The following is a 15,143-nucleotide window of genomic DNA, read 5'->3' on the forward strand; positions in this document are numbered from 1 at the left end:
TAATCAATGATCCGTTTCTATCTCTCTCTTGCTGGAAGCTGTAGTGAGAGCAGCAGGGTGCTGAGCCTAATATTCTCGTTTCCATTCATCTTAAATGAGTTCTGATGACCATGAATTTTTTTTTTTTTTTCATTCTAATCAGATAATATTGAATCCAGTGACAATTTTGTGACATCTTATCATCAATTTCATAATGATAAATACTTGATATAATACTGAAAAAACAAAAACCATTTCTACAATACATTTTCTTCTACAATTCACATTTTTGCAATTCATTAACTTCCAGCATTTAGACATCAAGTTGTTTCATGTTTTTTCTAGATGTGTTGAGCAATTAATCAAATTCGTTCTTCAATTTACAAGAAAAGAGAGCATTACTATCTTATAACTAGACTAAAGAATCTATATCCCAACTCATGTGCAACAATTAATTGAAAATGTGTCACTGATCTTGAAATTGAAACTAGGGTTTGATTAAAGGGACCGTGAAAACAATATTCAATCAGAGAATTTAGGATTAAACAGAGGGGAAGCAAAGCAGAAATCTCGTTGGTGTTCATACTTTTGATCTAACTCGGTAATAGAAAAGTGGGTTACGAACCAAACAATTACTTTTGCTCCTGGTTTGAGAGGAGCCTTAAAAGTTAATTTCTATCAGTATTCAACCTAGCTCTTATAAAAGGAAAAAGTAAAGGAAAAAAACCACGCAATTTCTCTTTGGCGCATTTTTCAGGTTTGAAAGAGAATTTGTACCTGGTTCTTGCACAGAAGACACAGCCTATAACGTATTCATTAGCACAAGAAACACCCACTTATACTCTACATGGTATATCCTCATCTACTCTTCCCTGAGAATTGGCCACCTATTGTAGTTACCTATCTCAATCTCATGGATAGCTAAAATTAGCTTCACCAAGGCATGCCCTCATCACAACAGTCTCCACAGATTCACCAGTCTTGTCCCAAATCGTTCCGAAATACTCCATGCTAGACCTAACAATGTTACTTCCAAGTTCAACAATAACATCATTGGGGACTATTCCGGCACGGGCAGCGGGGGACTCTGCTGCAATCTGTTCAATCATAACATCATAGGAAATGTGAGGGAAGTACTGTTGAATTATAATTTCCAAAGTATCCAATTCCACTGAATAAAGATCAGTAAATTTCATCCCAAGACATGGATGATGGACTTTGTTTTGTTTCTTTAAGCACTTCAAGCATCTAAAAGCTATGTTCATAGGAAGAAAAGAAGTGTAGTTCCAATGATAGAAGTTGATCCCAATGATTTCTCCTTGACAATTGATGATAGGTCCATCAATGTACCCCTCACTACTCATCCCACAGTCTGCCTTGCGAAGTCCCTGGCAATCAGATTCATCACACTTTTCCATACTAAATTTACCTAAAATAAAACAATTTAACTGTAATGTACCAAAAATAACAATGTAATTATTCCTACAACAAAATAACAATGTAATTATAAGGCAAAATCCTATCAATTATCCTAATAGTTTTTTTTTTCAATATTTTTCTCACTATGTTCCATGTATCATTCAAGTTGGGAAAAATCAGCTTTGAGGTTGAACAAATGATATTTAATCTTGGACCTGACTCAAATTATTATTTTAGCAATTAAAAAAATATTTATTTAAATTTAATTTCAAAATATATTTTAAATATTAAACAAGCTTAATTGGATTCAAAGGGACGGACCAGACCTTGGTTTAATTGAACCATACATGTTGATTTATAAATCAATATCTCAAATTCAAATCATCCAAATCCAAATTTGAACCTTGATTTTTTAGTTTCAAGAAATTAAGTGGTAGACTCCAAACGACTTGCTCAACCATTGGAATTGTCTAGTGATTAAATGATCCAACTTTAACAGAGTAAAAAAGAAGCAGCATGCTGCAACCCAAACAATCAAATCCAAATTCACATTTGCTCATATAACTGTTAAGAAAATATCAGGAAATTATTAAAGAGGAAATTGAGGCTAGATGTTAGAGAAAGCGCTTTTGTTGTCTTTGTCAAAGTTGGTTCATAGGTCTAAAACGATTATTGTGGTTACTATTCAACTTTTCATCCATTTGTAAGTCTTACGTTTGAAATTAGAATCTTGAAAAAGCAGACGTTTAGAATTTATGAGATGAAAGAAATAAAAGTCCTGCACCAAAATTCTAGTTATAGGAGAAACATTAATTCCTCCTAACCTAAACCTGATGAAATGAGATGCCACTTTGTGCATGGTTCTAGCTTGAACAAATTTCCCTATAAAACAATTAATTCAGATATGCAATAACTAGAGAAGTTTTCATTGCCCAACTACCCAACCCCTTTGTCTAAACATTGGAGTGGTCTTAACACTTCAGTTGAATCTTATTTCAATTGGGCTTGTGAATAGAGGTGGTGACCAAGCTTCAATGACTTGCTTAATTAAACCCTAAAACCCAATCTGAACCTGGATTTTTATCTTCAACAAATCAGGTGCATGTGGTAATTTCCTACCCAAATCTAAACGGCATGAATAACGTGTGGTTGAACTTGTGGCTAGAGAGGTAGGAAATGAAAAAGATGAAGCAAGGTCAAATGACTTACTCAATCGTTTGAATTGTCTAGTAATCAATTATCTAAATGTGAAATGATCCAAGTCTAAACTTAAACTTATGAAACTCAAATATGCAAATCCAAAATTCACATTATAACTTAAAAAAAATTTTAGAAATTAATAAACAGTGTTGGAGAAGGCGGTTTTGCTGTTCGTCCAAAAGGACACTAATGGTTACAATTAAACTTTTGATTTACAAGTTTTAGATTGAAATCTTGAAAAGCAAAGGTGAAATTTATGAGAAGAGAGAAATAAAAATCCTTGCCCAAAATTCACAAAGCGTATATGATATATAACATTTTTTATGAGATATCTGTGTAGTTTATTGACAATTTGTACATTTATATAATAACAATATATCAAATAAAAACCTGAATTCCATAAGTATTGATATTGGAATAGAAACGAAAGTATTTTTTTCATGGCAAATACTGGCATCATTCATTTTCATCCCATTGATCCAGTCTAACCAAAGCAATTTGATTGGAAATTTCCTCAGGTGGACCAATGTTAATTTGACTGACTACTTTTGTTGGCATTGTAACCAATGAGTTACCAAAGGCGTTTCCTATATAATGGGTAATTTCCATACAAAGAACACCATACATTTTTAGTGTCCATATCATACTGGAGAACCGTGTTGTCTCTAGCCATTAAGAAATGAATGCAAGTTCTTGCCTACTGATTTTTATGTTGATCTTTGTTGTCCTACTTTCACATGATAATAGCATGATAGAGGCCACTAAAGGTGTATCTGGTTCTTCCTTCGACGGAATTCCTTCCCATGACCTTCCATATAAGTTCAGTGTCGTGTCCAAATTGCGGCTAAGACCCAGCCAACCACCGCCTCCTCCGCCTAGGCGCGGTCCTACTATTCAGCCGAGAATACTGCCTCCTCCACCAACAACACCATTGCCACCACCTATTTCAACTTAGTCTGCAACCTTTAGTCGATGCCGAGCAAAAAGGAACATGTAATTGTTTGCCAGTTGACGTATATGCATTTTATGAAACATTTATTTTTAAGTTATTTTTTGAGCACATAAAATAGTGTAACTTATAATTTCGAGTTTGTAACTGTTCTAATACAATATATATCTATTCTGAAATTTCCGATGAATTATAAAATGTCATCCTTAATTTAGTTAGCATCATTAATTTAAATCAGTTTTTATTAAAATAAGAATTTTTCTTTGACTTTTTTTACTTAATTTAATCGGATTTAAATTTTCAATCATTAAAATTAAGAATTTACGCAACTATTAATTTTTTTTATGACTTTAAATCCTAACTTTACATCTTTTCCCGTTGCATAAACATGACATCGATACATGTGCTTGGTCTTGAATGTAAATTTGTCGTCACTAGTTAAAAATTTTCCTCAACGTTTTCACACTAATTTAAAAGATTGCTTTTAGTAAAAGAAACCAATCAAATCAAGCCAAATAAACAGATCAACATAGATATTGGACGAAAGCTACAGATGATAAGATTTAAGGTGCCGTGACTTCTTCCAACAAAACTGATAAGACTTTATGGCTCCATGCATGAATTCTTCCAACCAAACTTCGTTCAAGTGTAAACTTAAAACTGCAATATTAAATTAGTTTACACCAAATTAATTTATCAATATTTTCATAATGGGCAAACTTGTAAATTTCTTTGGTGAATAAATGTGCGACCTTTTTGTTCTGGTCTAAAAGAAAACTTTTCAATACAATGATCTAGCTCCGATTAAAGAGTCAACAAAATATACGTTAGTTTGTTCAAAATTCATTGGCTAGAAAAAATCTAAAAAGAACATTAATTTATACTATTTGAATGTGTTGTAGACACCAATTTTGATTGTTATATTTTTTTATTAATATTAATAATAATATTATTAAATAATTAATTAATTTAAAAAAAAAATAAAAAAAATAAATATTTTGGTTTCAACTCTAACAGTGAAAATCAAGTTGTCAAAGTGACATTTTCTTTATGATATTACCTAATTTGGCAGCCTGAAATCTGGTGACCAAAAGTCACTGTATAGACACAAATTTTTCACAAAAAAAATTTCAGAAGATCTGTGATCTTGAATCCCAAAAGCTCTATAAATAGAGCTAAGTTTTGCAAAAATAGAAGGACACAGAGAATAAAAAAAGGAAAAACACAATAAAAAAAATAGCAAACACAAAAAAAAAATTTTTGAGAATAAAATTCTGGATCTAGAAAGTTTGAGATTTTTTTTGAAAAATCTAGACTTGGAAAAGTGTTTAGAAAGCAAAAAAGATTATTGGATGAATTTTTGAGAAGTTTTGAAACAATTTTTAAGTCGTCGAAAACTGAAAAAATTTGAATTTTCTGGTGACCGTTGAATTTTTCAACACTAGAATCCAAAAAAGTTTAAATTTTTGGGTGACCATTGAATTTTTTGGCCACTAGAATCTAGGGACCTCTGAATTTTTCGACACCATTGAAGTTTTCGGTCATCAATGCATGGCAGCAACCGACTGAAAATTGGGCTCTATGGCAATCGGCATAAGGGCTGAGTTTTCTAAATAGAGGAGCTCTGGGTAGAGAGAGAAAGGGGAAATGAGAAAATAAAGAAAAAAATAAAAAATAGGCCTTTTATAGGCCTTTCAAAACGATGTCGTTTGGGATGTTTGGAACGAACCCGACCTGTACAAGATTTGTACGTTGACCCGATCCGTTTCATAAGTTTTTTCTTTTTCTTTTTATTTTTCATTTTGATTTTGATTTTTATGTTATTTTTTATGATGTTATTATTATTATTATTATTATTATTATTATTATTATTATTATTAAAAAACAAATAAATAAATAGAATAAAAAATGAAACTAAAATAAAATAAAGACCTAAAAAAATATAAATAAAAAAATTTAATAATAATAACTATTTAAAGGAAATAAATTCTATTACAAGCAAAAATATTATTTAAATTTCACCAAAGTGTTGGGATAATTTTAAAAAATAATTTTTGCTAAAAAATAAAAAATTATAAAAAATAAAATAAAAAAATAAAATAAAAAAATTGTTTAAATGAATCTTTTAAATGTAATTTTTAGAGAAAGCTAAAAGAGTTTAATTTTCTTTAATTATTGCAAGTAAAAATAATTTTTTTGATTTCACCGTAGAGTCGGGATAATCCAAAATTGTTTTTACTAAAATAAAGATTAATTTAAACAATGTAAAACAATAATAAAAAAAATAAAAGAATGAAATTAATAATAATTGATATTTTGAATTTTTTTAAATATATATATATATATATATATAGAAAATTGAAAGAGTTCAATTTTCTTCAAACAAGATATTAATATTTAGATTTCACCAGTGAGTCGAGATAATCTAAATTAATATAATTTTTTTTATAAAAAAAATAATTAAAGAATAAATAATAAATTTTTAAAAATAATCATAATAAAGATAATTAATTAATTCCTTTAACTAAAAAAATGATTTTATTTAGGGTCTTGCCAAAATTGAGATAATCTTAAAATTTGTCTAAAATTTTTTAAGATTTTATCGAAGAGTCAAGATAATCTTAAAATTTATTTAATAAATTTTTAAAGAGTCGAAATATTCCTAAAGTCATTTTTAAAACAAATAAACAAAATATCTTATGAAAAAATTTCGAGAATTTTGTGAATGGTAATTTTCTTGAAATATTTACTAAATAGTGATTTTCTATAAATTTCACCAAAGCATTGGAGAATTTATAGAATACAAAATAATAATAATAATAATAATATTGTTAATTTTGAAACAGAGAAAAATATTTTAAAATAAATTTTAAGAAATTAAACTTAAATAAAAAAAGACCACGTTATTAAAATTATAGGATTACGCATGTTTAAATGGTACTGTTCTTCGAACGGGCAATGTGAGGGTGTTAATACCTTCCTCACTTATAACTGTATTCTCGAACCTAATTTTGATTTTGTAGATCTAAACTTCTTTTAGCAAGTTTTAATTAATTTTAATATTTTTACTAAAAGATTATATTTTGGGTGGCCAATCACACCCTATAAAAAGATTGGTGGCCACTCCGAAAATTTTCACCAAGTCTAGCAATCGAGTCCCCTTGGACGAAAAATCGTTATGACAGCTTGGCAACTCCACTTGGGATGCCTAAGAGTCAAGCCAAAATAAACATGCGTAATCCAAATTTTGATTTTATGGTCTTTTCAATATTTAATTTAAATTTTTTATCTCCAAATATTAATTTTTTTGGTTTCATTTGGTTTTGATATATTATTATTTTATATTATTGCTAATTATATTGTTAATTTTATTTGTTACATTCCCTCACACACGTGCACATTTGCATTCATGCACGAGCTCTATATCGAAGCTCTCAAAGCTTTCCCTTTTTAGGAGGGAGTAGAGTACCTACGCTTTTGTGAGGTTATAATGCCTTTGCTTGAGCTAGCGAAATACTTTCACTCAAGTTGAACCTTTTCCATCGGTAGCCCATTATGGTTGAGGATCGAGGGCCTTACTAGTCCAGAGTGGATGATAGTAAGGATCAATTTGGGAACCCTTTTAGCCTATGTTAATTACCAAACCATGCATATAGTGAACCTTAAGAAACTAACCTTAGACAGGGCCATACCATTTTTGTATATTATACCCTAAATTAGGACACATGAGGGAATATTTATATTAATATGATTACTAATCGTATTTTGTTTTGCTCTCCTTTTGTTTCATGATCATGCATCATCATAAACACTTGTATATGAGATGTGCTTATCAATATGCCAATATCAGTAAGAAGATTTTTAGTCTTGCTTCGAAAACACCATCATGATGTTCTTAGTTTTGAAGCTCACTGTATGTGAAGAGATCAATGTGGTGATAGCTTTATCATTAGAAACCCAAAGTAAAATGGAAAATTGTTTGAAAGAATTTGAACAAGAAATTTTGCCTGAAGAAATCAAGTTAGGACTTTAACAAAATGACATCTTTGAGTTGGCCAAGATATGGCGCTGTGTAACAACTTCTAGAAAGATGGCTTTCGAAGAAAAATATGATCATATTGCTTCATTGCTTGAGGTGCCTACTAAAAATCAGTTGATAAGAGCTTTAGTTCAGTTTTGGGATCTTGCATATAGATGTTTCATTTTCAACGAAATAGATATGAACCCGACGATCAAGAATATACTACATTGTTATGGTTGCATCTTCTCAATCTAGACAAATCTATTGACGAAGTCAAAAACTTGGGTCTCGAAAGAAACTCGCCTGTATGATGGAGGTCTCTACTCATAATGTGAACTCATATATCCAAACAAAAGGTAAAAATGATTGCATCCCATGAGAAATCTTACATGATTACATCATCAAACACTTAGAGGATGAATGAGGCATGAGAATGATAGCTTTGGTAATTTATAGCTTGATCATCTTTTCGAAGGTCCGAGGGCACATTGATGTATTAGTGATTGACTTTCTCAAGCAGGTGGACAATAAAATCAATCATATTCCTTTTATACTAGTAGAGACCTTTAGATCATTGAATCATTATTAAAGATCCAAATTTGATACGTATTTTCAAATCTTCAAAATCTTGAAACCTTAACTCTTAAAACCTCGGCTTAAGCTCTAACCAAAATTATCTCAAAATCTTAAAGACACATACGAAAATCTTAAGTGGAGTAATTTGTTCTCGAATGCTGCCTAGATAATGGGGTATTTAAAGAAATCTTATTCCATTAAGTTTTTCTCATGAGTCCTAACCAAAACTATCTCAAAATCCTAAGGACATGTGTGAAAATCTTAAGTGGAGTAATTTGTTCTCGAATGCTACCTAGATGATGAGGTATTTAAAGAAATCTTATTCCATTAAGTTTTTCTCACGAGTCTTTAATTCGCTTTAATAATGGGGTTAATAATTGTTTAATAAAAAAATAAGAATAATAATAAAATAAGATTTTAAATATAAATAGTTACACCTAAGCTCTGCCTAGATGTTGAAAAGTCAAGGTGGTCTCATTATATTTCAAGTTTGCATTCCATCATTATACATAGTAGTTATTAGCTTACATGCATTTATTTGTTATTGTTTGCACTTGTTTGCATTTCTCTGTCTTTAATTTCTACTTGTTACCTGATAACACCATTATTTACTTTTTCATATAAAATGTGTAATTTTAAAACAAAATAAAAATAGCATTTCAAAGAAAATAATTCTTGGTACTCTATCTAGATGTTATAGAGTCACCAATAATTATCTTCTATAAAGAGTGTTATTTCATTTTAAGGATTGTTGTGTTAAATTTTAAGCGAAAAGAATCATTTTAAATTCTGCCTAGATGTTGCAGAATTTTAAGATAATTCTTTAACTTTAAGATTTTTTCAAATTTCTTAGTAAAAAAATTTTAGCAAAAATATTTTTTTAAACGAAGGGAATTAGTATTAAACATCAAATTGAATCCATTTTATCCAACACTGAAAATAGCGCATAATTAAATAGTATCAATTTATGGGCGTTATGGGGGTGCTAATCCTTCCCCACACGTAAACGACTCCCGGACCGAACCTGATTTTTCGTACCCAACCTGATTTTTCGTAGATCAAAATTTATCTTTTTCATAAACTTTAAACCTGTTTTTAAAGTTTCATTAAGAAGATAAACTTTTGGGTGACCAATCATACCCTAAAACAGATTGATGGCGAGTCTCATTTTATTTTTTCCTATTATAAAATATTTTACGTCTGACGGTCCCAAAGCCATTACGACATTTAGAGGAGCCTTTTATCTTTTAAAAGTTATTGTGCCTCTATTTAAAAGAGCCTTTTATTTTTTAAAAGTTGTGGTGCCTTTATTTAGAGGAGCATTTATTTTTTAAAAGTTGTGGTGCCTCTGTTTAAATGAGCATTTATTTTTCAAAAGTTGTTGTGCTGTTTTTTAAAAAAGCATTTATTTTTTCAAAAGTTAAAAAGTTGTGGTGCCTCTATTTAAAGGAGTATTTATTTTTTAAAAGTTGTTGTGCCTCTATTTAGAGGAGCTTTTTATTTTTCAAAGTTGTTGAGCCTTTGTTTAGAGGAGCTTGATTTATTTTAAATAAGTTTTTATGTTATTCAAAGAGTCTGAGTAAAAAAAAAAAACAAAAACAAAAAAAAAGCATCGAGTTGATTGGGTTATTTATGTCTTTGCACAATTCTTGTTTTACAAAAAATGTGTAAAGAAAGATAGTTGTAGATACCTCAATCTGTCCAAGAGTCTATTTTTTATTTTTGCTAATAAAAAAAAAATAGGTAGTTGAGTTTGTGTGAAATTGTTGGAATTAATTTGTAAAGTTGGAGTTGGGTTTAAGTTTGAAATTCAAAAGAAATTGAGATTCCTTTTTGGATTGAAGTTTTCAGATTCAAAACCCTATAAATACATGCTCACACAGATACACAAACATGAAAAAAATTAGGAAGAGAGGTAGAAATCAGAGAAAGTAGTCAAGAAAATTTTTTAAAGACTTTTTGGGGTTTTAAAAATTATTTTTGAAAAAAATCTGAAAAATTCTCATATTCCGATGACTTTTGCCAATCTTTGTCTCAAGCCAAGCCAAGCCAAGCCAAGCCACTTTTTAAGCCATTCTAGCTTTACTTCCTATAGTCGAGCCGCCTCATGTTTTGGGTATTTTTTTCACTTTATTTATTTATTTTAGGTTTTTTTGCATGATTAAATTTAGAAAAAGAATAAAAAAATAAAATATTTTTTTGAGAATAAATATTAATTATTCAATGATGAAATTTATGAAAACTTCAAATGGTAAATTTCTATAAAATTTCTAGATGAAAAATTTTTATCTAAATTTGTTCCAAATAATGGAATAATTTAGATAAAGTTTTAATAACAATAATTAATATTTATTTTAAAAAAAATATAAAAATATAAAAATTACTAAAAATTGTTGAAACTAAATACAAATTACCCAAAAATGAGATTCTTAGAAATTTCAAATGGTAAATTTCTAAGAAATCTCTAAGTGAAAAATTTCTCTAAATTTATCCGAAATGGTGGAATAATTTAGATGAAATTTCAATTAAAGTAATTGTATTCTTTTCCAAATTTGGTTGAAAATATTTGATAATTATCCAATGATGAGATTCTTAGAAATCTTAAATGGTAATTTTCTAAGAAATCTTCAGGTCATAAATTTTTTTAAATTTCTCCCAAATGGTGAAAAAATTTAAATGAAATTTTAATAAAAATAATTATCATATTATTTTCTTTCCAAAAAAAAAAAGAAATAAAAAGAATTTCTAAATAGGCCAAAATGGTGGAGAATTTAAAAATTCAAAACAAGAAACTATTTCTAGTTTGGACCAAATTGTGGAATAATTAGATATATTTTCAACAAAAAAATAATTAAACTTTTTTTTCGACGGCAGAGCCTCTTCAAAAAATCAAATGAGATTTTTGAATACTCTTGAGGTGAGAAAATATTTTTAAAAATTCTACCAGACTGATGAAAGAATCTTATAAATTACTTTCAATATTTCAACATAAAAATTTAAAACTATTAGAACTGATACCCTATGATGAATTTAAAATAATATGGTATAATCCTTCGGATGCACATGTGAGGGTGCTACTATAACCTTCTTTACATATAACCAAACTCCCAAACCCTATTCTATTTGTAGACCCAAACCTCTTCTTTTAAGAACCCTTAGTTAAGAGCTTCTTAAAATGATAAATTTCTTAGATAGTCAATCACACCTAGATAAAAAATATTGGTGGCGACTCCATCCATTTATTAAGTCTAGCTATAGATTTACGGATCTATATGTTATGAAAATTCTATTTTTGGAAAATATAAAGATTTTTGTTGTATATATATTGATGATATTCTTGTTTTTTCTTCAAATTTAGAGCAACATAGAAACATCCAAATTTAATTGCTCAAGAATTTATTGAACATGAAATTATTTTAAGTCCTAAAAAGATAAAGCTTGAAGAAACAAGAAATAGAATTTTTAGGGTTAAATTTATCTATTAATGGTCTTACTTTACAAGATCGTATTATTGTAAAAATTAATGATTTTCCAAAACAACTAGAGGATAAAATTATTTACAAAAATTTCCTGGTCTTTTAAACTATGGTAAACAATTTATCAAAAAACTTTCTACAAAAAAGAAAAAGTTCTACAAGAAAAATTGAAAAAAAATTCCTTTTCATTGGACAAAACAAAATGCTGATATTATTAAATAAATAAAATCATATCTTATTTATATTTCAAAATTTATCTCCCTAAATCAGGAGAGTGACTTATTTTAGAAACAGATATTTGAGATTAACTCTGTATTCTCAAGGAAAAAGTCCAAAAAGAAGAATTAATTTGTGGATACAATTTGTGTAAATTCAAACAAAATGAAATCAAATATATTATATTTGAAAAAAAGTTGCTTGCCATAAAAAAAATGCAGTAACTAGATTTCATGTTTTATCTAGCACCTGAACCCTTTATTATTAGAACTAATAATTAAGCAGTATGGGGATCTTTTAAAAAATAAAAAATTAGATACTAATCCTATAAGAATTATATGGTATAATTTTTTTATGTCAATACAATTTTACTATTGAATATATTAAAGGAACTAATAATATTTTTGCTAATTTTTTGATCAAGCTTGATAGATAGAGGCAAAAAACCTCTTGAAAAGCAAGGTGAATGGATTACCATCCATAGGAAGCAATCTAAACCCAAGATTACTTCTTTTCAAATTCTTAACCTGGGATTCCAACCAATTCCATATCCTCAAGGATATTTTATCAACCTCAACCATACTTTTCCATTCCTCAACCTTCATTACAATAAGGAATGAAGCCTACTCAATTTCCAAATATATCCTAATTTTTTTAGGATTCAAATCAATAGACTCCTATGTTATATTCTCAAATTCTCAAACAAACGGAGGACTTACTTAAGCCAAGAACCTTCCCATTAGAAATAAAAGATTTTTATAATCTAGAAATCCCTTTTGAATTAAATAATCTTCTCAACAATATATGAAAATCTTATATAGCTGAAAGTAAAGCTAATTTTCGTAAAAATATGATAAAATTAGCAGAAACTTCAGCTAAACAAGCTAATGAACAAGCTCATTTTCAAGCACTTGTATATAATAGTATATATGCAAGTCACTTACTAAAACAGTAAAATCCGAACTTTTTTGCCATAGATGAAAATCAATACATTCTTGATGAGATAAACAATCTCCTTGAGATTTGTAAAATTTTTGAACAAAAGCAATTTTCTTCCAAAATATTAAAATTGAAAAAAATTTTGATGTTTGTAAAATCTATAATTCTCTTATCCAAAGAGATTTATTAGTGAATAAATCTTGTTATTCTTCTTGCAATAAAGACACTGTTACAATGAAAAATTTTGATTATTATTTTTTCTTATGTTTAGAAAATTATGAAATTAGAGAATTATTTTCAAAAATCAAATTTAAATTTGATCATGAACTTTTTGATATAACAAGTATCAAAATTGAAATAATTGGGCAAATAATTGTAAAAAATTTTTCTTTCATACAACTAAAATAATTTCTTGCTTTTATAAAATCTAAATTTATTAATTATGTAAAAATTGATCAATACTTTTTCTATATATATTTTAAAATTACCAATTTATTAAAAATCTTTCGAAAAAAAAGATTTATCTAACTTTGTCAAATATAAAAAATTACAAAATTAATGGGTGGACCTCAACTTCAAAATTCTAATTAAGATTTAGACAAGCTAAATCAAGCTTTAAAGAAATTTTCTTCCCCCAATCAATATCAATTTCAAGCTGAAATAATAATGATAAATCATGTAAAAATCTTACACTGTAAAATCTTAAAATTTCAATATCTTTAAATTTTGATTAAAACAAATAGATAACGAATTTTTATTCAAAGATCATACATTAAAAATAATCTGCCTCTAACGGACCCAGCGGCATTCGAACTGTTGAGTAAATTATCTACATCATCCATAACATTTATTGTTTCAACAGTTCAACATCAATAAAGATGAAATTTATGAAATAAAACGAGAACTTTTCCTATTCATTTTATTAACGATGAATTAATCTAAACAACATTAAAGAAAGATATCAGATCAGTGAACCAGTAGACATACAGCATCTCCAGCAGGACAAGGTAAAAAAGGTCACTCATCACGTCACCATCACCAAAAGTTATGGCTGACATTTAAGATTCCTCTCATATTTGTAACTCAACCATGGCCTATCTACAATTTATGTAACCTAACCAAGGTTCATCGATTATTATAAATAGATCCTTAGGATAGAACAGAGAGATGCAGGATTTTCCTCCTCTCTCTTTCATTGCTCTCTCCATCCCTCTTTCTTAGGCAAACGATAAAAAAAAAAAAAAAAAACCAAGTCAAAGTACATTTTTTATCTATCACTAGTCATTCATCGTATTTATTTATTTTCACCAAGTGTATCAGATCACATTTATTTCTTTTGCATCACATTTAATACTAAATAAAAATATTTATTTCCATCCATCATATATATTTCTCTTCATCAACCATTTTCAAATTTTTATTCTTTCATCACATCACATTTATTATTACTCTTCCATCCATCACATTTTTTTTTTTCCATTACATTTAATATTAAATAAAAATATTTGTTCCTCTTCTTCTGTCACATTTATTATTATGTTTCTTACGCAAGAAAACATATTTTTTGTGCTAAAAAGCTCTTACATAAAAAATATAATCTGAATAATCTTTAAATTTAAATTTTTTATTTATTATCAATCATATTTTAAAATAAAAAATGTAATTTTTAATAAATTATTAATCATATTTTTAAATTAATAAAAATTATTTTTATTAACAAAGATTATATTTTTAAATATCATAAATATATTTTTAAATTTCATCAATTATTACATTTTTTTAAAACGTAAAAAAAAAAAGGTGCCACTAGGCATCTCTAATGCACTTCATTCTCTACAACTTCAATATTATGGATGATAAAGGATAATGGTAGTACTCAATTGATATAAAGGGTTGGAGCACGTAAAGTTTGGGCAGGAAAAGTGAAGTTACTTTTTTTTTTTCAATTCAAAGGATTCGAAAAAAATACAAAAATGAGAGGAAAATTAGAAAAAAAAAAGACATCTTATCTTATTACAAATAAAAAAAAAATATAAGATTAAAGAAAAAAAAGGAATGTACTTCAAAACCAACTCTATTTACTTCCATTTCAATCAAAGAAATAAAACATAAAATAAAGAAAATGACATAACATTTGATAAGTAATGAAAGAAAGAACAAATAAAATATAAAAAATTGACGGGTACATAAATTTAATTATCTTTTATGAAATTAATGAGATTTAGTACCTGATAATTTAATTATGTTTTTAATTTAAGTCTATAATTTATAATATTAAATTTATTTATGCTTTATAATTTAATTATGTTTTTATAATATTAAATTTATAATGCTTTTATAATATTAAATTTATAATATTAATTAAATT

The 15,143-nt window shown here is 27.7% G+C and overlaps 1 protein-coding gene across 1 annotated transcript; it reads right to left on the bottom strand.

The window, feature by feature from the left end:
- Positions 1-890: 890 nt before the first annotated feature.
- Positions 891-1,397, bottom strand: LOC111277546 (putative protease Do-like 14). The gene has a single exon (XM_022863970.1). It carries the CDS (start codon positions 1,395-1,397, stop codon positions 891-893), a length of 507 nt encoding a protein of 168 aa, XP_022719705.1.
- Positions 1,398-15,143: the final 13,746 nt, after the last annotated feature.

Source organism: Durio zibethinus, chromosome 7 (assembly GCF_047325235.1).
Source record: "Durio zibethinus cultivar Kanyao isolate XHJ-2024 chromosome 7, ASM4732523v1, whole genome shotgun sequence".
NCBI classification, from domain to species: domain Eukaryota; kingdom Viridiplantae; phylum Streptophyta; class Magnoliopsida; order Malvales; family Malvaceae; genus Durio; species Durio zibethinus.

What these genes read in the sequence shown, in the direction of transcription:
- LOC111277546 (XM_022863970.1), bottom strand. Translation starts at nt 1,397, where the DNA reads ATGGAAAAGTGTGATGAATCTGATTGCCAGGGACTTCGCAAGGCAGAC.